General features: G+C 40.9%; 1 protein-coding gene across 4 annotated transcripts in view; it reads right to left on the minus strand.

The window, feature by feature from the left end:
* The window catches only part of ttbk2 (tau tubulin kinase 2), a 202,463-nt gene that overhangs the window by 31,709 nt on the left and 146,393 nt on the right, over positions 1-24,361 (minus strand). For all 4 annotated transcript variants that reach the window (XM_033026748.1, XM_033026749.1, XM_033026746.1 and 1 more), the window contains exons 11-13: positions 21,764-21,995; positions 8,565-8,776; positions 5,148-5,589 (exon numbers count right to left, since the gene is read on the minus strand). In XM_033026748.1, the coding sequence (XP_032882639.1) occupies positions 5,148-5,589; positions 8,565-8,776; positions 21,764-21,995 (886 nt within the window). The remainder of the gene's footprint in view (positions 1-5,147; positions 5,590-8,564; positions 8,777-21,763; positions 21,996-24,361) is intronic.

Here is a 24,361-nt window from a genome sequence, read left to right on the forward strand (position 1 = left end):
TATATTGGGGAAACAAGGAAATGGCAGAACGTTAAACAAGTACTTTGGTTCTGTCTTCACTAAGGAAGACACAAACTATTTCCTGGAAATACAAGGGGACCGAGGATCTAGTAGGAGGGAGGAACTGAAGGGAATCCACATTAGTCAGAAATTGGTGTTAGATAAACTGTTGGGACTGAAGGCAGATAAATCCCCAGGGCCTGATGGTCTGCATCACAGAGTACTCAAGGAGGTGGCCCTAGAAATCGTGGATACATTGGTGATCATTTTCCAATGTTCTCTTGACTCTGGACCAGTTCCTGTGGACTGGAGGGTAGCCAATGTAACTCTATTTTTTAAGAAAGGAGGAAGAGGGAAAACGGAATTATAGACCAGTTAGCCTGACTTCGGTAGTGGGGAGGATGCTGGAGTTGATTATTAAAGATGTTATAGCAGCGCATTTGGAAAGCAGTCTCGGGATCGGTCAAAGTCAGCATGGATTTATGAAAGGGAAATCATGCTTGACTAATCTTTTGGAATTTTTTGAGGATGTAACAAGTAGAATGGATAAGGGAGAGCCAGTGGATGTGGTGTATCTGGACTTTCAAAACGCCTTTGACAAGGTCCCACACAAGAGATTAGTGTGCAAAATTGGAGCACATTGTTTTAGAGGCATGGTATTGATATGGATAGAGAACTGGTTGGCAGACAGGAAGCAAGGAGTATAAATTAACGGGTCCTTTTCAGAATGGCAGATACTGACTAGTGGGGTTTCACAAGGCTCCGCGCTGGTACTCCTGTTGTTTACAAAATATATTAACGATTTAGACGAGGGAATGTAACATCTCTAAGTTTGTGGATGACACGAAGTTGGGTGGCAGTGTGAGCTGCGAGGAGGATGCTATGAGGCTGCAGGGTGACTTGAATAGGTTGGGTGAGTGGGCAGAAGCATGGCAGATGCAGTATAATGTGGATAAATGTGAGGTTATCTGCTTCGGTGGAAAGAACAGGAAGGCAGATTATTATCGGAATGGTGACAGATTAGGATAAGGGGAGATGCAACAAGACCTGGGTGTGCTTGTACATCAGTCACTGAAAGTAAGCATGCAGGTACACCAGGCAGTGAAGAAAGCAAATGGCATGTTGGCCTTCATTGCGAGAAGATTTGAGTTTAGGAGCAAGGAGGTCCTACTGCAGTTGTACAGGGGCCCTGGTGAGACCGCACCTGGAGTATTGTGTGCAATTTTGGTCTCCTAATTTGAGGAAGGACATTATTGCTATTGAGGGAGTGCAGCGTAGGTTCACCAGGTTAATTCCCGGGACGGTGGGACTGACATATGATGAAAGAATGGGCTGGTATTGGCTGGAATTTGAAAGCATGAGAGGGGATGTTACTGAAACATAAAATTCTTAGAGGATTGGACAGGGTAGATACAGAAAAAATGTTCCCGATGTTGGGGGAATTCAGAACCAGGGATCACAGTTTAAGAATAAGGGGTAGGCCATTTAGGACTGAGATGAGGAAAAACGTTTTCACCCAGAGAGTTGTGAATCTGCGTAATTTTCTGCAGTGAGGGCCAATTCATTGGATTTCAAGAGAGGGATTTAGCTATGGAAATCAAGGGCTATGGGGAGAATGCAGAAACAGGGTACTGATTTTTGGACGATCAGCCATGATAATATTGAATTGCGTAGCTGGCTCGAAGGACCGAATGGCCTACTCCTGCGCCTATTTTCTGTGTTTCTATGTAACACACTAGGGACAATTTACAGTGGCCAATTAACTGATCATGAGCTCTGGTAGTGGTTCTGCCAGCCCACTGCAGTCAAATGACATGCTTTAATGAATGAATAAGTTTATTGGCCAAGTATTCACATGACAAAATAGTGAACAAGTGCTGTACAGACACGCCTTTCCAATCAATTAGCATTGTACCACCATTGGCAGCAATCTTCACTTGTACGAAGAGAAATACTTGACTCTCATTATAGATGCATTGTAAAGTTTAGGAAAACCTTCCTTAACCATCATGTTTGTCTCTGAAATTGCAATTGTAGATCTGCTGTGATGTTACTAATGCTGTTTCTCGAATAATAATGAACTTTTTTTTAAAGTATTCATAATATAGCCAAGATTTCTCAGTACAGGATCACTATAGCTGGTTCCCATCACTGGAATAATGATCTATTTCAAAAAATGGAAATACCTACAGGCCTTAAGTGACAAAACCTGATGAAGGACAGTTCAGGCCTCCTCTCCATCCTTCCGTATTGCACACGACATGGCTGACAATCAATAAAAATACTCCGGGCAATTCCAATGTTAATTCTTAAGCTATACCAAGCAGAAATTACATTATTTAAAACACAGAAAGCTCTATTTATTTTCACGTGAGAGCCTATATTGACCAAAATAGTTAGTCTTGAAATCGATGTCGAAGACAGTGATAGCTATACCAAACAATGGGACACTGGATAGTGCATTCAGAAAGTATTCAGACCCCTTCACTTTTTCCACATTTTGTTACGTTGCAGCCTTATTCTAAAATGGATTAAATTCCATTTTTTTATCATCAATCTACACACAATACCCCAGAATAAAAAAGTGGAAACAGGTATTTAGAAATGTTTGCAAAGTAATTAAAAGAAATAACTGAAATATCACATTTACATAAGTATTCAGACCCTTTACTCAGTACTTTGTTGAGGTACCTTTGACAGCGATTACAGCCTCAAGTCTTCTTGGGTATGATGCTACAAGCTTGGCACACCAGTATTTGAGTAATTTCTCCCATTCTTCTCTGCAGATCCTCTCAAGCTCTGTCAGGTTGGATGGGGAGTGACGATGCACAGCTATTTTCAGGTCCCTCCAGAGATGTCCGATCGGGTTCAAGTCCGGGCTCTGGCTGGGCCACTCAGGCACATTCACAGACTTGTCACGAAGACACTCCTGCATTGTCTTGGCTGTGTGCTTTGGGTCGTTGTCCTGGTGGAAGGTGAACCTCCACCCCACTCTGAGGTCCAGAACGCTCTGGAGCAGGTTTTCATCAAGGATCTCTCTGTACTTTGCTCCATTCATCTGATTAGTCTCCCAGTTCCTGCCGCCGAAAAACATCCCCACAGCTTGATGCTACCACCACCATGCTTCATCCCAGGTATGGTATTGGCAGGTGATGAGCAGTGTCTGGTTTCCTCCAGACGTGACGCTTGGCATTCAGGCCAAAGAGTTCAATCTTGGTTTCATCAGACGAGAGCACCAGTGAAAATAACCCTTTTGGCAAACTCCAAGCGGGCTGTCATGTGCCTTTTACTGAGGAATAGCTTCCGTCCGGCCACTCTACCATAAAGGCCTGATTGGTGGAGTGCCGCAGATATAGTTGTCCTTCCGGAAGGTTCTCCCATCTCCACAAAGGAACTCTGGAGCTCTGTCAGAGTGACCATCGGGTTCTTTGTCACCTCCCTGACCAAGGCCCTTCTCCCCTGATTGCTCAGTTTGGCTGGGCAGCCAGCTCTATGAAGAGTCCAAAGTTCTTCCATTTAAGAATGATGGAGGCCACTGTGCTCTTCATGACCTGCAATGCTGCAGAAATTGTTTTATACCCTTCCCCAGATCTGTGTCTCGACACAATCCTGTCTCAGAGGTCTACAAACAATTTCCTTCGTCTTCATTGCTTGGTTTTTGCTCTGACATGCACTGTCAACTGTGGGACCTTATAAAGACAGGTGTGTGCCTTTCCAAATCATGTCCAATCAATTTAATTTTCCACTGGTGGACTCCAATCAAGTTGTAGAAACATCTCAAGGATAATCAATGGAAACAGGATGAACCGAAGCTCAATTTTGAGTGTCATGGCAAAGGATCTGAATACTTATGTAAATGTGATATTTCAATTATTTATTTTTAATTACTTTGCAAAAATTTCTAAACACCTGTTTTCGCTTTTTTATTATGGTTTATTGTGTGTAGATTGATGATTAAAAAAATGAATTTAATCCATTTTAAAATAAGGCTGTGATGTAACAAAACGTGGAAAAAGTGAAGGGGTCAAAATACTTTCTGAATGCACTGTACTACTGTATAGCACTGTACTTTCTGAATGCGCTGTACTATTGTACTTCTGAATAGCTGTACTATTGAAATGAAAATCTGATGTCTGGCTTATAATTGCAATCATTTGGGACACGTTGAATTGTAAAACACATGCAAGATAGAGAATCTGACAAAAGCAGATATGAGCTTGTAGCTGTTAAGAAACACTTATCGACAGCATGGCACAGACAGACAAAGACAGATGGAATGGGAAAATAGTATCAATCATTTCAAACTGCACTTCAAAATGAAAAACATTAAAATAAAATCCTTTGCTTTAGTTGCCTGCAATAAGCGAGTTCGGTAATCCGAAAAACGCAAGGAATCATGGGATTTGTCAAAGGTCACTGGCTATAAAGAAAAAGCGAACAAAGTGATGGCTGCATAAACTGTATGTAAATTCTTATCTTTATTCATGATTTATGTGTAAAAATATATTTAATCTGAGGAACGGGAGAGAGAGGGGGCAGATGGCAGTGGGAAACTGGGGAGAGCGCGCACAGACTCGTGCCTCATCCACAGCTCAGGTTGAGCCCTTGTCCCTGGCGCTCCGTGTGCTCCCTGCCAGTGGCAGGCGCACGGCCCCCACCACCACCAAACCTCTCGGTCTGGGTCACAACACCCTCCACCACCAGGGCCTTTGATGCCGGAAGACATGCCCTCTACCGAGGGGGCAAACCGACAGACACTGGACAGGGAGAGAAGCGCGGCCAGCGGTCCCCGGCCAGCCGTGAGACGGCCCCCCCCCCCCCCCCGCTGCGAGCCCGGCCCGACACCTTTGTCCGCCTCCGGATGGCCCAGCGGCGGCGGAAAACCGCGCCCAACCATGGACCCCGACCTCTCAGGGCAGCATGAAGCATAAATCACTCACTGAAACGAAGGTCTGATAACCAAAGATTACACACAGCAGATCCACACCCTCCAATGTTTATCTCCAGTGACCTGTGCATGCGCAGTCGGAATACCGAACTCGCTTATTCTCAGATAGTATTTTCAACAGATTCTCTTTGTGAACTGTTTATCCGTACATCCGAATGGTGCAATTCAATAGTTACACAGTGTTTACAATTACTGGTACCTGGTCTTTCCTTGCTTCTGGTGACTTTGGACATCCCATGCTTTTGCTCGAAATAGCTTCGACCAACATTAATCCTTCAGCCTGAGGGGAATCTACTGCAAGGACCTCTGGTTCCTCATCATCTGTCCGTCCAGTTGGACTGGTTAATTTCTGGCTCTGCCGTCTGTCGGTCCTGAAATCCTGGAGGTCACGTTCTTTATCCACAATGACCCACTCTTTGGAGTCAACCTCCTGCCTGCAGGAGCTTAAATTGAGTGCTACAAAACCATTGCTAACAACACCATCACCATGCTCAGGAGACTCCAAAGAGACTGGTTTTGTACTGTCCGGAATGTATTCTTCATCAAAGTGCCATACCCTGTCAGCGCGAGCTGCAGCAGAGGTCTTGCGATGCTGGGAAGCAGGAACATCCTTAAGTAAGTCTTCCTTGACCTTTGTAGAACTGGACCAAAAAAAAGGAACATTATGAATTACACAGACTTGTAACTCAACTATATCATCTGAAAACTCAGTGGTATTCAGAATAAATAAATTCATTCATTATAGCAATTGATTAACCCTAAATACGACATGCATGCCCCAAGACCATTTTACCTGCATTGACCAAATTGTTCTACCTATCTCTTACTATCCGCATCTGACCATCTGCAGTGCAATGTACTATCACAATGTTAGATGTGTTGTTTTCAAAAATTATGTTCAGCCATCTTTACATATTTTTGTTTAGAACCCAAAGATTAAATAGAAACATATAGATCCAAATTACAAAATCACAAAGTATTGTTGATTGTAAATTGTCATCAACATTTCTGTTTATCTTTCCTCCTCCTTTTGGATTTAGTATTTTGAAGATACAAGCTAATTCACATGTTGAATGATTCAAATGTTGAACAAAGAATAGAACAATACTCCACACCATCTTCTCACCATTTGATTCTCATCAGCCAGCGACATTCAGTTGGACGATGCCATGGAAATTAACAGAAAATAAACAATTTCCATGGGAGCAGATGGTTAAAGTTAGGTTTAAAACAAACATGAGTGACTTTAACGGGATACCCTTCAGCTCGAAGGTCGTTATGCAATGGAAAATATGGAAAGTTTAAGAGCAATTTCTTTATCCAGGGGGGTTTTAAAGCATCTAATGTTTCACCACTGCCTGTAGCTGAAGCAAATTTAAGTTTTCCTGATTGCTCAGTATAGGCTTCTCTCTCCACAGATACTTTGTGTGGTCCATTAACTATTTTCTTTATTTTCTATTTTTATTACTGAAAAAAATGAATGCTTATTCAAGCTAAATATGAATAAACTCTAGATGTAGAGGATAATGGCAACCATTGCACTGAAATTATATTTTAAATTGTTGGCACAAAATGATGGCTGTACTTATTTTATTCCTCATTCTTTCAGCATACAACTCCGGGTCATTATTGTTTTTAGGGTGGTGGTGGTGGTAAGCCATCTTGAATGTTGCAATCCATATGATACAAGCACCACCTTAGTGTTGTTGTGCAAGAATAAATATTACGTACTCATGTCTAAATGTTGCAGAGGTCATTACAGGGGTCATTGAATGCTGGTGCGTAATGACCTTTGACTACTCGAGCAATTGAGAGTGTCAAATATTGTGTATTCTGACATGATGGCAGGAAGGTAATTGATAAAGTACTCAGACAGTTCTGTCTCTGATTGTGCCTGAAGAACTGCTGTTACAATGAGCTGGTACTGAGAATTCCAAGCCATTTTTTGTGCACAAAATAAGACCCTAGCTAGTGGCGATGTCTCCTATTCCCATGTGCTGTAATTTTACAAGGGCACCTTGATACCACACATGGTAAATAGTTAGCTTGATACTAAGGGCACAGCCTCATTTTGTTCCAAATTTCAATTTTTGGCCACATTTGGACCATCATGACCAATACTCCTGGCAGAACCTTGCAGAGCAGTGAGCAGCTAAATGATGAGGATTTGCCCCTTGCTAGTGCTGTCAACATCGCCTCTCTCACACGAATGAACGCGTCCATAAAGAGCACAGCAAATCCCATTAAACAATTGCCCCTCTGCAGTTGTGAGCCGTGTGAGAGAGGCGATGTTGACAGTAAAGAAACATTACTTGCATGTCCCACTCCGGTGCCTGGAATGCATTGATGAATAAAAAGCAAACCATTAACATTTTATTGAATTACCAAATGAGCCACTAAAAAGCACAACATTGAAAATTCTTACCTCCATGAAGTGGTTGAACAAACTACATTTTAGTTCAGGCCAATTCAAAGTCTTTGTTAATGAGTTAGAACGTACTTATCTTTAGTTGGAAGCAGCACATGTTTTATTTGCCTCTGGCTTTAATTCCTGCACACCGAACTGCCAAAGTCACGGTAAAGCAGAAGTCAGATATTAGCATGGTGAGCCTCCCTTTTTCCTGACGGACTCACCACCAAGGGTCTAGTTAATGTTCAGTCTGCCTCACACACATAGAACTCAAACCCTCAGGCTAACTGAGCCCACAAAGCTGCAAAAAGTGCAAATGACTGCAGTATTGGGCCCCGTGTCTTTTAAAAGTAATGGCATCTTCTGTGTTAACTCAACAAAAGTTAGGATTCAACACTTTATTGCTTAATTGTGTTACATCTGCACTGCAGTAGGAATAACACTTCCAAAAAAATAAACCTTACCCAACAACATCCAGCTGACAACTTTCAGGCTCGTAATGGAATTACTTAAGATTTCCTTTGAAACTAGGCGTATAAAATCATGAAGACATAAATAAAGTGGATGGCCACAGTTATTATTCCCAGGATAGTGGAGTCTAAAACTAGAAATCAATGGGATATAGTGAGAAGGGAAAGATTTAAAAGGGGCCTGAGGGGCAACTTTTTCCACACCGAGGATGGTGGGTATATAGAATGAGCTGCAAGAGGACGAGGTAGAGGGCGGTATAATTACAATGTTTTAAAGACATTTAGACAGATTCATGGATGAGAAAGGTTTGAAGAGATATTGACCAAAGGTTGGCAAAGCGACCCGTTCAAAGCAGCACAGAAAAGTGGGGCAAAAGGGGCCGTTTCTGTGTAGCATACTCTAGCATTCCCGCATGGCCAGCAATCCCAAATGGAACATAGCCTGAGAAGGCAAGACTCTGAAACAAAACAAAACTTTCATGTGAAAATTAAATACATGAGAATACATTTTCCCTTTCTACCACACCAATTATGTTCACCTGGCCCTGTGCTGCTTATATTAAACAGAGAATAATGGTGCAAGGATTAAGTTTGATTTAATTTATCCCAATGTCCTGAGGAATAGGCTTTTCCATTAAGAAGTGTTCAGCATGTGCTCTTTTGAGCCCACTGCTTTAAACCACGGAATATATTCACAATAGAAAGTTAATCGAGAAGAGAATACAATTGCGCTTACCAAGCTTCTAAGAATTTATCAGTGCTGGGCTTTGGCTCCAACGTGAGACGTTTTTCAAACTCAAAGCTGTGAATTGATCTCAACTTTCTTAGCAATGGCATATCCCGATCTGGTTGCAAAGTCTCAGAGCGTACTTTCACAGGAGATCCCAAACTTGGTCCATTTTGAGGCACATTTCCAGCACCACGACTGCTCTCTTCCTCTGTGACTCCCTGCATTTACAAAAGAAAAATGTTTTACTACATCTGTCACTTCATCTTCAAAGGCTAGTTAACAAAAAACAGTAGAAAGATTTTTCAGGCATCAACATCCACAGGTATAAAATGCAAGCACATAATATTAAATGTAAAGTTGAAATTATGACTTGTTTTTGCAAGTATGATTTTGTTCCCTCATGAATAACCGGATATTCATGAAATGCTTCACCAAGATTTTCTGACCAGAAAGATGATAACCAAAGTACTTTCAATAGAAAATGCTGGACCTATTCAACAGGTTATTTTACTGCTGTGGGAAAAGAAGCAATGTTTCACGTCAAAGACTCTTCGTCAGAATTAGGAAGGCAACAAAAGAGGCTTGTAAAGCTGCAGGGCGGGTGGGATGGGGATGTCTTTGATAGGGCGACATAAAGGTGACCATGGGACATAACCTGTAACAAAGTTAGACACAAAATGCTGGAGTAACTCACAGGCAGCATCTCTGAATAGAAGGAATGGGCGCAGTTTTCAGGTCGAGACCCTTCTTCAGAGTGAGAGTCAGGGGAGAGGGAGACAGAGATATGGAAGGGTAAGGTGTGAAACCGAGATCAAAGGGGACGAAGCTCAAGGAAAATGTAGAATACATCAGCATCGGGGAAGTGAGAAAGAAGCATACAATGATAAAATTTAATCAGGAGGACAGTCAGACTGGTCTGAAAACTAGGATGGGGGAGGGATGGAGAGAGAGAGAGAGAAAGGGTTACGTGAAGTTAGAGAAGTCAATATTTATACTGCTAGGTTGTAAGCTGCCCAAGCAAACTATGAGGTGCTGTTCCTCCTATTTGCATTGGGTCTCACCCTGACAGTGAAGAAAGATCAGTATGGGAATGGGAGGGGGAGTTAAAGTGTTTAGCAAGCGGGAGATCATGTAGGTTTAGGCATACTGAGTGGAGGTGTTCAGCGAAACGATCGCCAAGCCTGCGCTTGGACTCACCGATATTCCACACCTGGAACAGAGGATATGGTAGAGGATGTAGGAGGTGCAAGTGAACCTCTGCCTCTGCTGAAAGGACTGTCGGAGTCCTTGGACGGAGTCAAGGGAGGAGGTATAGGTTATTTTGTCAATGAGTGATTTGGTCAATCAGTAATTGAGGACATACACAAAAGAAGATCGAGGTGCAATATGCAGAGCAGAAAGAGATATCCGGCAGGTCAGGCCCTCCATCTCAAAATAAAAAAAGGAAAAAGGGTGAGGGGAGGGGGGGGGGGAGAACTATGAGCCAATACCACAGATGGACGACTGATACAGATCGAGAAATCATGTTAAATGAATTTGTAGAATGGAATACTGAGGCCAGAAGGCTACAGTAGGCCCAGATGGAAGCTGATCCTCAAATTTGTATTTGCTCTCAACTCCCGTCTGGGCAAGTTTCAGACCTCTGGATCTGGCAGTACATTCTACATCTTTTCTACCTTCAGAAGACGAGGAAAGACAGTGGGAGAGCAGCCATATTGCTGGGGGAAAAAATGTTTTTAAATAAGCAGAATAAAATGGAAGATAATTTTTTTCTGCTAGTTTACTGTGTAGTGTTTTGAGAATAAAATGAAAGCAAGGTGCAGCAGAGTGGCCTGTAAGGAGTGGCCATGTTGAGAAAAAGTGCTTTGGCTCAAGAGACTTTGACAAGAAGGGCTGAGGGAAGGGGTGCTGACCTGTCAAAAGCCCAGGGCAGCAGCAAACAGTAAATAGGAGCTGTTGGAAACACATCAATGAGGCATGCAGGATCACATGATCTGCTACAGCTGCATGATGTTGGAATTGGTGAACGCCTTGGTGGCTCCTGGTGACCATATCTGTAGCAAGTGTTGGTTGATCAAGGAACTCACACTCAAAGTTGACGACCTGGCGACTGCTTGAAATATTGCAGCAGGGAGGATTACCTGGACGCTGTGTTTCTGGAAGCAGTCACACCTATTAGATTAACTGCTTCTAATTAGGCAGGAGCAGGAGGGCGAGACTGCAAGTGAGACAGGTCGGGGGATCCAAGATGCAGTGTTAAAGGAGCTTCGTCCTTTGAGTTTGTCTCGTAGGTCTGAGATTCTTGCTCCCCGTGCAGATAAGTGTGGGGGCTGTAGGAAGAATGAGCAAACTAACCATAAGATAAGAGACACGTGGAGATAAGAGACACATAGTTGTCATTCTGGATTATATAGTCAGGGGAATAGACGCAATTCTTTGCCATAAGGATCGAGAGTCCCGAAGGCTGTGTTGCCTGCCTGGTGCCTGGGTTCAGGACATCTCGTCTGACCAGGAGATAATTTAGAGGGGAAAGATCCAGTTGTCATGGTCCATATGGGAACCAATGATGTAGGTAGACTAGGTAAGAGGATCTGCTGAGGGAATTTGAGCAGCCAGGGACTAAATTAAAAAGCAGAACCAAAAAGGTAATAATCTCTGGATTGCTACCTGAGCCATGAGAAAATTGTAATAGGATCGAAAAGATTAAAGAGTTGAAGGCGTGGCTCAAAGATTGATGTGGGAGAAGTGGGTTTGAATTTATGGGACATTGGCATCAGTATTGGGAAAGGAGGGAGCTGATCCGATGAGACAGATTCCACCTGAGCCCACCTGGGACCAAGGTCCTGGCGAACTGCACAGCTAAGACCGTAGATAGGGCTTTAAATTACATGGTGAGGGGGGGGGTTGGAATTGGAAATGTGTGGATGAAATTAAAGGCAAGGAGCTAAGCTAGTCTAGAAAAGAGGATATCAAAAATTTCTACAGATACGTAAAGCGTAAAGTAGGAAGCAAGAATGGACATTGTACCTCTGAAAAATAATGCCGGATATGTAGTAATGGGGAATAAAGAACTGGCAGATGAAATGAATAGGATTTTTGCATCAGTTTCAACAGCAGAAGACACCAGCAACATGCGTGAAATTCAAGAGAGTCATGGGGCAGAAGTTAGTGGAGATGCTATTACTAAGGAGAAGATGTTTGAGAAGCTGAAAGGTCGACATAGATAAGTCACCTAGACCAGATGGACTACACCCCAGGGTTCTGAAAGAGGTAGCTTTAGAGATTGTGGAGGCATTAGTAGTGATCTTTCAAAAATCACTAGTCAGGAGTGGTCCCAGAGGACGGGAAAATTGCAAATGTTACACCACTGTTCAAGAAGGGAGCAAGGCAACAGATGGGAAACTATTGGCTGGTTATTCCGACGAACTCCGACATAGAAACTTACAAAATTCTTAAGGGGTTGGACAGGCTAGATGCAGGAAGATTGTTCCCGATGTTGGGGAAGTCCAGGACAAGGGGTCACAGTTTAAGGATAAAGGGGAAATCCTTTAGGACCGAGATGAGAAAAACATTTTTCACACAGAGAGTGGTGAATCTCTGGAACTCTCTGCTACAGAAGGTAGTTGAGGCCAGTTCATTGGCTATATTTAAGAGGGAGTTAGATGTGGCCCTTGTGGCTAAAGGGATCAGGGGGTATGGAGAGAAGGCAGGTACAGGATACTGAGTTGTTTGATCAGCCATGATGATATTGAATGGCGGTGCAGCCTCGAAGGGCCGAATGGCCTACTCCTGCACCTATTTTCTATGTTTCTATGAATGGCTCATTATTATTAAGGATGAGTCCATTATTAAGGATGAGGCTTCGGAGTACTTAGAAGTCAGTCAGCATGGTTTTGTTTAGGGAAGATCTTTGCTGAAAAATGTTGTGGAATTCTTTGAGGAAGTAAATAGCAGGATTGACAAAGGAGAGTCATTGGATGTTGTTTACAGTGATTTTCAGAAGTCCTTTGATTAAGTGCCGCATGTGAGTGCTAAAAAAGATGAGAACTCATGGTATGAGAGAGAAGATACTAGAATGGATAGAATGTAGGCTGAATGGCAAAAGGCAAAGAGAATGAACAAAGAGAACATTTTATTGGTGGCTGCCGGTGACTAATGATGTTCCGCTGAGGTTGATGTTGGGTCCACTACTCTCATTGTTTATTAAAGATTTGGATGATGGAATTGATGGCTTTGTGGCCAAGTTTGCAGATGATACAAAGGTAGGTGGAGAATCAGGTCATATAGAGAAGCATGGAGCTTGCAGAAGGACTTGGACAGGTTGGGAGGGTGGGCAAAGAACTGGCAGATGAAATACAGCATAGCAAAGCGTGCGGACATGCACTTTGGTAATAGGAATAAAAAGCATAGACTTTTTCTAAATGGGGAGGAGGTTTATAAATCGGAGGTGCAAAGGACTTGGGAGTGCTGGTACAGGCTTCCCATAAGGTTAATGTGTAAGCTAAATCAGTAGGAAGGAATACAAATGCAAAGTTAGCATTCCTTTCGAGAGGAGTAGAATATAAAAACAGGGATGATGTAATGCTGGACAGACTGCATATGGATTATTGAGAGCAGTTTTGGGCCCCATATCCAAGGAGATCCACTGGCATTGTAGAGGATTTAGAGGTGGTTTAAGAGAATGATCCTGGGGATGATTGGGTTTATGTATGATGAGCGTTTGACAATTCTGAGCCTGTACTCGCTGGAGATTAGAAGGATGAGAGGGACCTTATTGAAACTTACCGAAAAGTGAAAGGCCTGGATAGAGTGGATGTGGAGAGGATGTTTCCATTAGTGGGAGAGTCTAGGACCAGAGGGCACAGCCTCAGATTAAAAGGACATAACTTTTGAAAGGCGATGAGGAGGAATTTCTTTAGCAAGAGGGCAGTGAATCTGTGGAATTCATTACCACAGAATGCTGTGGAGGCCAAGTTATTGGGTATTTTTAAAGCGAAGAGTGACAGGTACTTGATTAGTAAGGGTGCCAAGGTAATGGGGAGAAGGCAGAAGAATGGGGCTGAGAGGGAAAAATAGATCAGCCATGAATGAATGACGGAGGAGACTCGATTGGCCAAATGACCTAATTCTGCTCCTATGACTTCTGAACTTAACTTCAGATAATTTGATTTCTCAGTCTGTATCAACCACCCATCTGCGATATTGGCTCACATTCTTCTGTTCCTTTTTCTCCTTCTTTGGGAGTGGAGAACATGACCAGCCTGACCTTCAGCGCACATCTGTCTACACCGTAATTTGCAAGTTCGACATTCGTTTGTCCATGTTCTTGATCTACCTGTTCCCATTCACTCACTGACCAGTTAACTTTGTTTACAGTTTATCCCCATGCTCAGAGACATCCCTCTCCTAACCCACCCTCCATCTTAAACTTCTTTTGTCTCCTTTCCACTTCTGAAGAAGGTTCTTTGACCTGAAGATCTAATTCTGTTTCTCTGCCTAGTATTTCCAGAATTGTGTTTTTATTGTAAATTTCCAACATCTATAATAAACAAATTTAAACAAATCCCAGCTCAGATGGTAAAGGGATTTTACAGTAATTTTTTGTGATTTTCACTCAATAGAAACTGGTGGATTTATCTTTTGCCTCCAAATACTACTTCAAAACCAAGTTTTTTTGTGGATTTTTTCATGTTGTTTTTACATACAATGCTGATTTAGTCAAAATATTGACAATTTCTTTATAATACTCATTTAAAACTGAGGTAGTTTCACAACTTGTATTGATGGCACATTTAAAACATTGGGCAGTAATAATCATTTTAACATTTTCAAGTTTTTTGAAACACAGATGAGGGAATATGTAGTAGAAAGGCATCAGATGAAATTAAAATTTACTCATCTCAATATCTAATATTACTCAAAGAAAACGGAACGCTACAACTATCATAGTACTAATCTGTACATTTTACTCCATGTACAATGACAACAACAATTATACTAAATGCAATACCATGAGTTATGTTCATAAAACTTTCCTTGTTAAAATTAAGCTGATTAATGCATGTCAAGTAAAGGAAACAGCTGTTGGCTGTATAACTGCAAATAATCACTTAATGTTCATGACATTTATGGAAAATGCTGGTTAACACGAAAAGCAAATGCCTGTTTTATATTTAAGAGGAGAGTTATTTTCATTGTCATACGCTAATAACTGGAGCAAGAAAAATCTGAGATCATCCATTGCAATCAATTGCTCGACTTTATTCTTGTTCTAAGCACAGCTTTCTCTTGCAATTATTCACAAGGGAGTCAAAGGACAAGTTATTTAATGACAACAGAATGTCACACAATGTATATCAGCACTGCTGGTTTATGATTGCACTGCATCCTCAGTGCTCTTGGAAAATGATGCAACACGTGAAGGACTCGAGGATTGAGCAGTCCATCCGAGAACCAGCTCTCCTCAGTCAGTTCATTTATGGCACCAATGTGAAATTCCATTTTTATCATGCAGTTGATTTATGTAGTGAATACACTAGGGGCCAAACTTGTTATTCAGGTCAGGTTTCTATGAAACTTGCTAATTTATTATGCTGACCCTACTATAAGGAATTCCATTGTTTCCCACTTTCTTTTGAAGGATGTAAAACCATGTTGAGCAAAAAATAAGACTACGAGGATCAGGCAGAGAAATGCTGCGTGAGACCTAATAGGGCACATAAATGGTGACTATAGATTGAGAGTGAAAGAAAGGCAGGAATACAAGAGCGAGAGTTTGGATCATGAAATTGGAAAGCAGTTCAAAAATAATACTGGACTCGCTAAGATATGGTCAGGAAAATTAACAGTGAACAGCTCATTAGTAACAGACATCATTGTGATGGCCGACTATCCTTGTACTGCACAAAAAAAATGCCATGCTTGCTATATTTTGTATCAGCCAAGCCTCCCATTGCTTACATTATGCTAACATTATGAATGTTTCACCAAATCGCAATTAAACCAAATTCCAAAATTTAAATTTATATCATTAAAAACTAAATTACAAAACATTAATTTATAAAATTACAGCTAATCACAGTAAATTAGCTAGTATCCGTATTACAACTGCAAGCAAACAACCAAACTGCACAAATCAATTTCCCTCAAACAATATAATTTTGCCTTAATTACATTAGTTAGACAACCAGCATTGGTCTGGCCAATGGGAAGAACCTCTGCTCTTGCTCAAAGAGCCACACAATATTTTTATATTCAGCTCACAGGGTAAGCCTTCTCCGTTTACATTCCCTCAGAATGAGGACTGTACACAATGAAGCCTTGTACTGCAGCAGATTATCAATTTAGATTAGATCTGTCTCTGATTAAATTTTAATCTACAAACATTAGACAAAATATTACTATGAAGTTGAGGTCGACATTCACAATAAGATTAATTTCAACTATTCAATCACCATAAATCAGTTACTATTACGAAAATCATGCAAGATTCTCGTCGTAAAACTCTGTTGACATCTACAGTTTAATTTCTTAAACTCATGAAGTATTTTAAACAAATTCCAGCTCAGATGGTAAAGGAAGATTTATGCTCAGAGCCTATTAGGCAATTACATTATAATAGGTCACATACCAAAAGGACAAAGATGTGTATATTACAGAAGAACATACGACATACGAGCAGCCATTCAGCCCCTTATTCAGACTGTTCTATAAGATTCTGGCTGATCTTCTAACTTGACTATTTACCTTTTTGCCATGTCTCTTAATTCCTCAAATATTCAGAAATCTATCCATCACAGTTATAGAGTCAGAGTCATACACTGTGGAAACAGGCCCTTTTGGCCATACTTGCCCATGCCAACCAACATGCTCCATCTACACCAGTCCCACCTGCTAGCGTTTGGTCCATATCCTTCTAAACCTATCCTCTCCAAGTACCTGCCCAAATGTTTTTTAAACATTGAGATAGTACCTGCCTCAATTACCTCCTCCAGCAGCTCGTTCCATACACACACCACCCTTTGTGTAAAAAAGTTGCACCTTGGGTTCCTATTAAATCTTTCCCCCTCACTTTAAACCCAAGTCCTCTGGTTCTTGATTTCCCCATACACTGGGTAAAAGACTGCATTTACCCTATCCATCTATTCTTCTCATGATCTTATACATCTCTATTTGACCCTTCGCAGCCCTTTGTGGTATAGAATTTCAAAGATCCACTACCCTTTCATTCTTGTAAACTCCAGAGAAATGAAGCCTAGTCTGCTCAATCTCTCCTTGCAATTCAGACCTCCTATTACAGAAATTAGTCTGGTGATACAAGAAGTACATATATTTTTTAATGTATGGAGACAAAAAAAAATTGCATAAAATACTCCAGATCAGTTCTTACATGTACCATAGAAGCATAAAGGGCCTTTCCCACTTACGTGTCCTTGGCATGCAAATTACGCGATCTCGTGGTCGCGTTGAGGCGCACGGGCATCGTATGGCCGCACGGGGCCGGTCCCACTGAGAAGCGCGGAGGGGTATGTAGTTGTGCGCGACATCGCACGGGGCTCCGAAATCTTTGAAGCGAACGAAAACTTCGCGCGCCAACGGCCTGTCGCGGAACTGACGGCCAAAGTGGGACAGGCCCAAGACCCTGGCGCGACGCAACGTCTCACCTTCAACAGCAGCAGAAGCTGGCAAATGATCGCCGAGCTCGGCCTGGGGCTCACGGCCGTTGCGGTCCGGATCCGCCCCCACTTCTACTCCCAGAGCGGGGCCAAGAAAATTGAAGATGAACGCAAAATGCTGGAGTAACTCAGTGGGACCGGCAGCATCTCTGGAGAGAAGCAATGGGTGATGTTTCGGGTCAAGACCCTTCTTTTCAGATTGAAGAAGTCACGACACGAAACGAGACCCATTGCTTCTCTCCAGACATGCTGCCGGTCCCGCTGAGTTACTCCAGCTTTGTGTCCATCTTCAAATGATGTCACACGCTCCAGATGGCTGTGCGTACACATGAAATCGTGCACGACCGTCGCTGCTCAACGCGACCACGAGGTCGCGTAATTAGCATGCCAAGGACACATAAGTGGGACAGGCCCTTAAGACTCTGCAGTCTGGAGCATAAAAGGCAGAGCTGCTGGAGGATCTATTTTCACACAAATTAAGCAACATTCCTGGTCTTTAGTAGAATACTGTCCTGGATACAATTTTATCAAGGTAAAAAGATAAATAGTTTGCACTGAAGAATTGACTTTAGTTTTCTCCAACGCACAAATCGTAGATACACTGACATGTCACTAAAAGGTTAAATAAGCAGGAGTCACGTAGCTGCACCTAAAAGAAAGCGGGAAGCAACCATTGTATATTAATTACTCAAAAGGTATTCAAAACCATGAGCCATTTCCTTGGAAACTAATGGAAAATAATCCTATATTCCAAGACAACCAGAGTTCAATTCTAATTCAATCACTTCCAGGAAATAAATGTCTAATTATTATGCAACAAGCACACTTTTGAGTTTACAGGCAACAACTTAATTATGGCTATCTCGCTCAATAGCTCTAGTCCATCTGAGTTGGCATCGGTAAGTAGCTTCAGAGACTTTTCAGATCTTTAGTGCTTTATTTAATAAGCACTGCCGAACAAAGATACAAATGACATTATAAATTATAAATCAAATGACCTATCCTGCCAGCACACAGTAGTTACAAAGAAGTTGCGTCAGCAATCGACTTTCTAATGATCTGCACCATCCGGGCCATGCACTCTTCTTACTGCTACCGTCGTGCAGGTGATACAGAAGTCTGAAGGTCCCATACAACCAAGTTCAGAAACAGCTCCTTTCCAAACCTATCATATCTTTGAACCAATCCTCAATGCTAATCCTGGCTCTGCAATGGAACATTACAGACCAGCTATTGGACTACTATGGTTTTTAATTGTGTTTTGCCTTTTGATTTACTGTCATATATTTTACTGTCTTGCAGAATTTAAGGAGAGCTTCCACTTGCACAATGAATGTGACACAATGCATACATGTATATGCATAAACTTGCCTGTGTCTATTTAGACAGATATATGGATAGGAAGGGCTTAGACAAATATGGGCCAAATGCAGATAGACTACAATGCCAACTTGATCGGCATGAACAGGTTGGACTGAAGGGCCTGTTTCTCTGTTGAATAGCTCTATGACTCCTCCAAGTGCCTATAATGCTGCATGCATGCAAGATTTCCATTGTACCTCTACTGCATTGTGCACATAACAATAAACTTGAATTGATTTGCATGCTTTTAAGATAAAAGCAGGAAAATGTAAAACACCTCAGACAATAGCAACTTCATGGCAATTTTTGGTCCTTGTTTCCATTTCACCTCACTTATTCCACTTGATACGATTACGATGTCCAATCGTTTCCTCTCACTTTTACCATGTCCATAATCATCAGAGTTAGGCCACCAAACCAAAATACATTCTCTGAAATTTCATGGCCTCAAAAGGGATTGTATGGCCGTCAAGAGTATCAGATGTACAAACCATTCTTTAATTTATTGATGTTCCATAATGACTAGATATATGGAAAACAATGTTTTTAGCTAATAAGCTGTACAAATAGAGGGGATTGAAAGAGTTGCTAAAATACATCCTGAACACTCAAATATATGAGACTAGAAAGCCAAACATCTGTGGCAGGTGATTTTTTGGATAGGATTTTGAGGGATAAGATATACATGTATTGAAAAAAGATATGAATGCATTGAAAAAAAGCAGAGGTTGATTCAGGATTGTCAGCAAGGTATTGAGCATGGGAGATTGTGTCCCAAACACATGGTTGATGTGTGGCAAAGCCCTAGAAAAACCCTAATTGGACTTCAACAAGGTATTTGATTAGTTTCTGCATTGTAAGCTGCTCTAGAAGGTTAGATTGCATGGGATCCAGGAAGAGCTGGCTAAATGGATACAGAATTGGCTTCATGGTAGGAAACAGAGGAAGATGGTGGAAGATTGCTTTTTGGACTGGAGGCCTGCGACAAATGGTGAGCCTCAGAGATCGGAACTTGGCTCATTACTGTCGGTCATGCACATCAAGGATTTGGATGAGAATGCATGATTAGTTAGCTTGCAGAAGACAGTAAAATTGGTAGTATTGTAGACAGTGTAGATAGTTATCAATGGGGTCTTGATCAGCTGGGCAAGTAGGATGAGGAATGATACATGGAGTTTGATTGAGGCAAGTGTGAAGTGTTGCACTTTGGGAACTTAAACCAGGGCAGGACCTTCACAGTGAATGGTAGGGCTCTGGGCTATGTTGTGGAGCAGAGGGATATAGTACAGTATATAGCTCCCTGAAAATGACGTTGCAGGTCGATAGTGTGGTGAAGACTGCTTTTCGCATGCTGACTTTCATTTGTCGGGGAATTGAGGAAAGAAGTTGGGGCATTATGATACAGTTGTACAAAACATTGGTGAGACTGCATTTGGAGTATTGTGTTCAGTTTTGGTCACCCTGCTATTGAAAAGATGCCATTAGGCTGTAAAGAGTACAGACAAGATTTATGGCATGAGTTGTCATGGGAAGTAGCTGAGGCAGGTAGATTAACAAGGTTTAAAATACTTTTGGACCAGTACATGATTAGGAAAGATTTAAAGAGATCAGGGCTAATGGGACTAGCTTAGACGGGGCATTTTGGTTGGCGTGCATGAGTTGGGCCAAAGGGCCTTTTTTGTGCATAACTCTATGACACTGTAGTGAGAGCAAAAAAAGACTTGGGATACATTTTATATTATTTTTATAGATTTAACAAGTCTGATAAGCAGAAATGGAAGCCAATTGCATTAATATGAGATTTATAATGAAATCACAAGCAATTTATCTCACTTTACCTTGAGTTTGCTACTACATTTTACAATAATGTTGATTGTAATGGATTTTCAGAATAGAATGAGTGCAAATATAAAAATTATCATTTCGTTTATGAAATGGTTAATAAAGACTAAAAAACTCAACTTTCTTCCATCAACTCTGAAAGAAAATTAACTTATTTCTTGTTTGGAAGAATTTTCTTCAAACATAATAATTTCCTGCCTCTTATTCACATTTACAATCCTAAAAATTGGATGGTTTTTTTTTGCTGATTTGTTTTATTTTCCTTCTCAGTGTCAGGATACTAATATTCTTAAACATATTTTTCCGGGTATGTTCTATGGATAGGAAACCATTCAACTCATTAAGTCTATGCTGGATATTTGGTCATTCCTGTCAGCCACATATTCCCACTTATTTTCCTACAAGACATTCTCTTTCACATGCCAAATATATTGATTTCCTTTGACAAATTAACGGCAGCGTGCATATTTTTGGTAACACAACTGACAAGTTCTAGATGAATTAGGTAGTCCAAAATAATGAATGCCCGTAATTTCTTATACACTGGAGACACAAAAAACTGCAGATGTTGGAATTTTGAACAAAAAATAAAACTGATGGAATTCAATGGGTCTGTGGAGGGAATAGACAGATGTTACAGGTCCAGACCGGGAAGAGGTATAGAAGTGTGAAAACATATACCTCCAGATGCAGGGACAGTTTCTTCCCAGCTGTTATCAGGCAACTGAAACACACAATCACCAACTAGAGAGTGGACCTGACCTATCATCTACCTCATTGGAGACGATCAGACTATTTTTAATTGGACTTTATCCTGCACTAACCAGTATTTCCTTTATCCTGTATCTGGATACTGTGGATGGCTTGATTGTAATCATGTATAATCTTTCCTCTTACTGGATAGCTCGCAGCAAAAATCTCTTCACTGCATCACTATGCACGTGACAATAACTAAACTAAACTTGAAATTAAAGAATCCACAATTCATACCGTTGAGTTGTAAGATTATTTGTGGAAAACAATGTGCTGTTTCTTCAGTTTATTTTTCAATGTTTGGCAGAATATAAACATAATTTTATCAAGTTCACTTTGAAACAACCAGTTTGCATCAAACCACAAAATCTATGACAATAAAACATCGCTGGATATGGAGTTGACTCATGACGAAAATGACAGATTCCCAACAACTCAACGAGGTAATTTCCAAGCAGTACAATTTGCAGTATTTTCAGATAGATGGTGAGCAGAAATCCAATTTAAACACGTTATGTTTGCTTAATATTTTAAAGTTGAATGCCCTTATTTGCTACATTAAATCTAATTTACCTTACAGCCAGAGATCTTCATTTTGTTCCTGTTAATGTCCATTTCTTCCCAAACATCCTTCTCTCCAACATGAGGAACTTGTGGGTTTTGAGATCCTTGCATTTCTGCCATCCTTTCAGGACAAATAATGCCTGGAAGAGCATTCTCACCATCGCTGAGTTGCTCATCTTGTAATACCTCATCAGTGTTTTCTTTCATCTGATCGCCTGGCACCAGTGAAGCATTAGCAATTCTGTCAAAATACAAGCATTAAGACATTTCATGCAGTCTACTTTTCAGGGGAAGGAGATAAAAATAGAAACTCATGTAATTTATAAAAAAAGATTTATTTTGATAGCAGTCTTGTTTGATAGAAGGAAATAGGTAACCTGGGAACCAATGCCTATAATACACAAAATGCTGGAGTAACTCAGCAGGACAGGCAGCATCTCTGGAGAGAAGGAATGGGTGATGTTTCGGGTCGAGACCCTTCTTCAGATTGAGAGTCAGGGGACGGGGTGGGGGACATACCGAGATAAGGAAGTGTAAGGTGTGAGACCGAGACATCAAAGGGGGGTGGAGATCAAGCAAAATGTAGCTAATTATTGTTAGCTAAGATAAGGTAACAACAAAGCAAACAGAAATAAAATGTAATCAGGGACAGTCAGACTGGTCAGAGAACTGGGAAGGGGGAGGGATGGAGAGAGAGAGAGAAAGCAAGGGTTACTTGAAGTTAGATCCGTCAATATTCATACTGTTGGGGTGTAAGCTGCTCACGTGAAAGATGAGGTGTTGTACCTCCAATTTGCGCTGGGCCTCACTCTGACAATGGAGGAGGCCCAGGACAGAAAGGTCAGTCTGGAAATGGGAGGTGGAGTTAAAGTGTTTTTTTGTGGGGAGTTAAAACTAATGCCTATAATTGGGTGCTAGAGGGAGATCCTCTGATTAAAAAGGAGGGCAAAGAGGGGCAGCAGGAAAATGGGACTAATTTACCAAGGGCAGCTTTCAAAGCAGGACGAGTTAAAAAGCTTTTATGCCAAAACATTTTTGACCCACTGACCCATTGGTTTTATTTGCATTAAAATGTATGATTCTGCTATTACACAGGGAGATGCGACAACACATATCATAAAGTTGTTTATGTTCAGCAAAATCTGATCTCCATATTTACACCCTGCCTGATACTCTATTCTTTCAATCATGAATATCAGACAGTTACATCAAAATCATTGGATCATATTCTTATCATTTGACAACTATAATTTCTGCCGAGTCATATTTGAATAGATGATGCGGGAGTAATGGACAGCTGTCTAATAATTGGTTAATTGCAAAGACCTGAGAAGATCACTATGATTGCAGAGCTGGGGGAACCCTCTTATTTGCATCAACTTTCTGCAAAATGGTCTACTCATGGCAGTACTAACACCATGAGCAGCACACAGTAGCAAATACTGAGAAACTATTGGATTGTCTATATGGTTAATTGGGTTTTAAGGTACTTAGGCTTACTCCAGCATCAAACAACTGACATATTATGTATGCGCTGGTCATATTGATTCAATTAGCAATTGCCTCATATCAGAGGTTTATACAGAAACATTTTATTTGATGTTCAAAGAATGTATTTTTCAGGAGAAAAGTATTTATTTTGACAGCAGTCTTGTTTTGATAGAAGGAAATAGGTAACTTGGGAACCAATGCATATAATTGAGTGCTAGAAGGAGATTCTCGGGTAATTGCACATCACATGTAAAAAGTAGCGTGATAGAAGATTGAGGACATAGCTAGATAATTACAATATGACCTGCTTCTCCTTTTGTAGCAAAGCAACTAGAAATAAACAAACTTGATTTGGAACATATATGATGGGGGCAATTTCTTAACTCAACAAATGAACACAATATAATCTAAGGGATAAAATTTTGAAATAAACAAAAATACTTATAAAACCATTTTCCATTGGATCGTTTTAAATGACTCCACCAATGAAAAGTCTCCGGATTACCCTTCTTTTTAGGGGATAATAAATGGGGAAAGACGGATAACAATGTATAACAGGATTATAAAAGGGCTGAGGATATATTGTGGACTGCTTTGTGGTTGCCAGACAAACCCAAAATCACTTATTTCCAACAAATTCAATGTGGAACAAGTTAATTTAATAAGAAATGGAGCAGGACAGTGTGGAAAAAATAAATTAAAAAGCAATGTCAGTAAATGCTGTTTTCAGTTACATAAAATAAAATTACTCTGGGTTTTCTTTCATTGCTGAAGGATACGGTTTATTATTAATTAAACTGTGAGTATTCACACTTGAATTAGAAGATTGCGGGTTAATATTCCACTATACGCTCAAATAATAGTCTGGGCCAACTGGATCACGTGCAGACTGCGAGAGTGCAGCACTATTGTAAATAACATCTTTAGGATGGAACACAAAATTTGCCCTCATATGAAAAGGATCTCATGGCATGCACTTAAAGATTTGGGAAGTTTTGCCAGCTGTTCCAATTAATAATTTATCCTTCAGACAACATCACCAACACATATTATCTGATTAATGTCAAACTATTCGTGGAATAGTACATTCCCAATTTGGTGGTGTATTTTTCAAAC

Source organism: Amblyraja radiata, chromosome 9 (assembly GCF_010909765.2).
Source record: "Amblyraja radiata isolate CabotCenter1 chromosome 9, sAmbRad1.1.pri, whole genome shotgun sequence".
Taxonomy (NCBI): Eukaryota; Metazoa; Chordata; class Chondrichthyes; order Rajiformes; family Rajidae; genus Amblyraja; species Amblyraja radiata.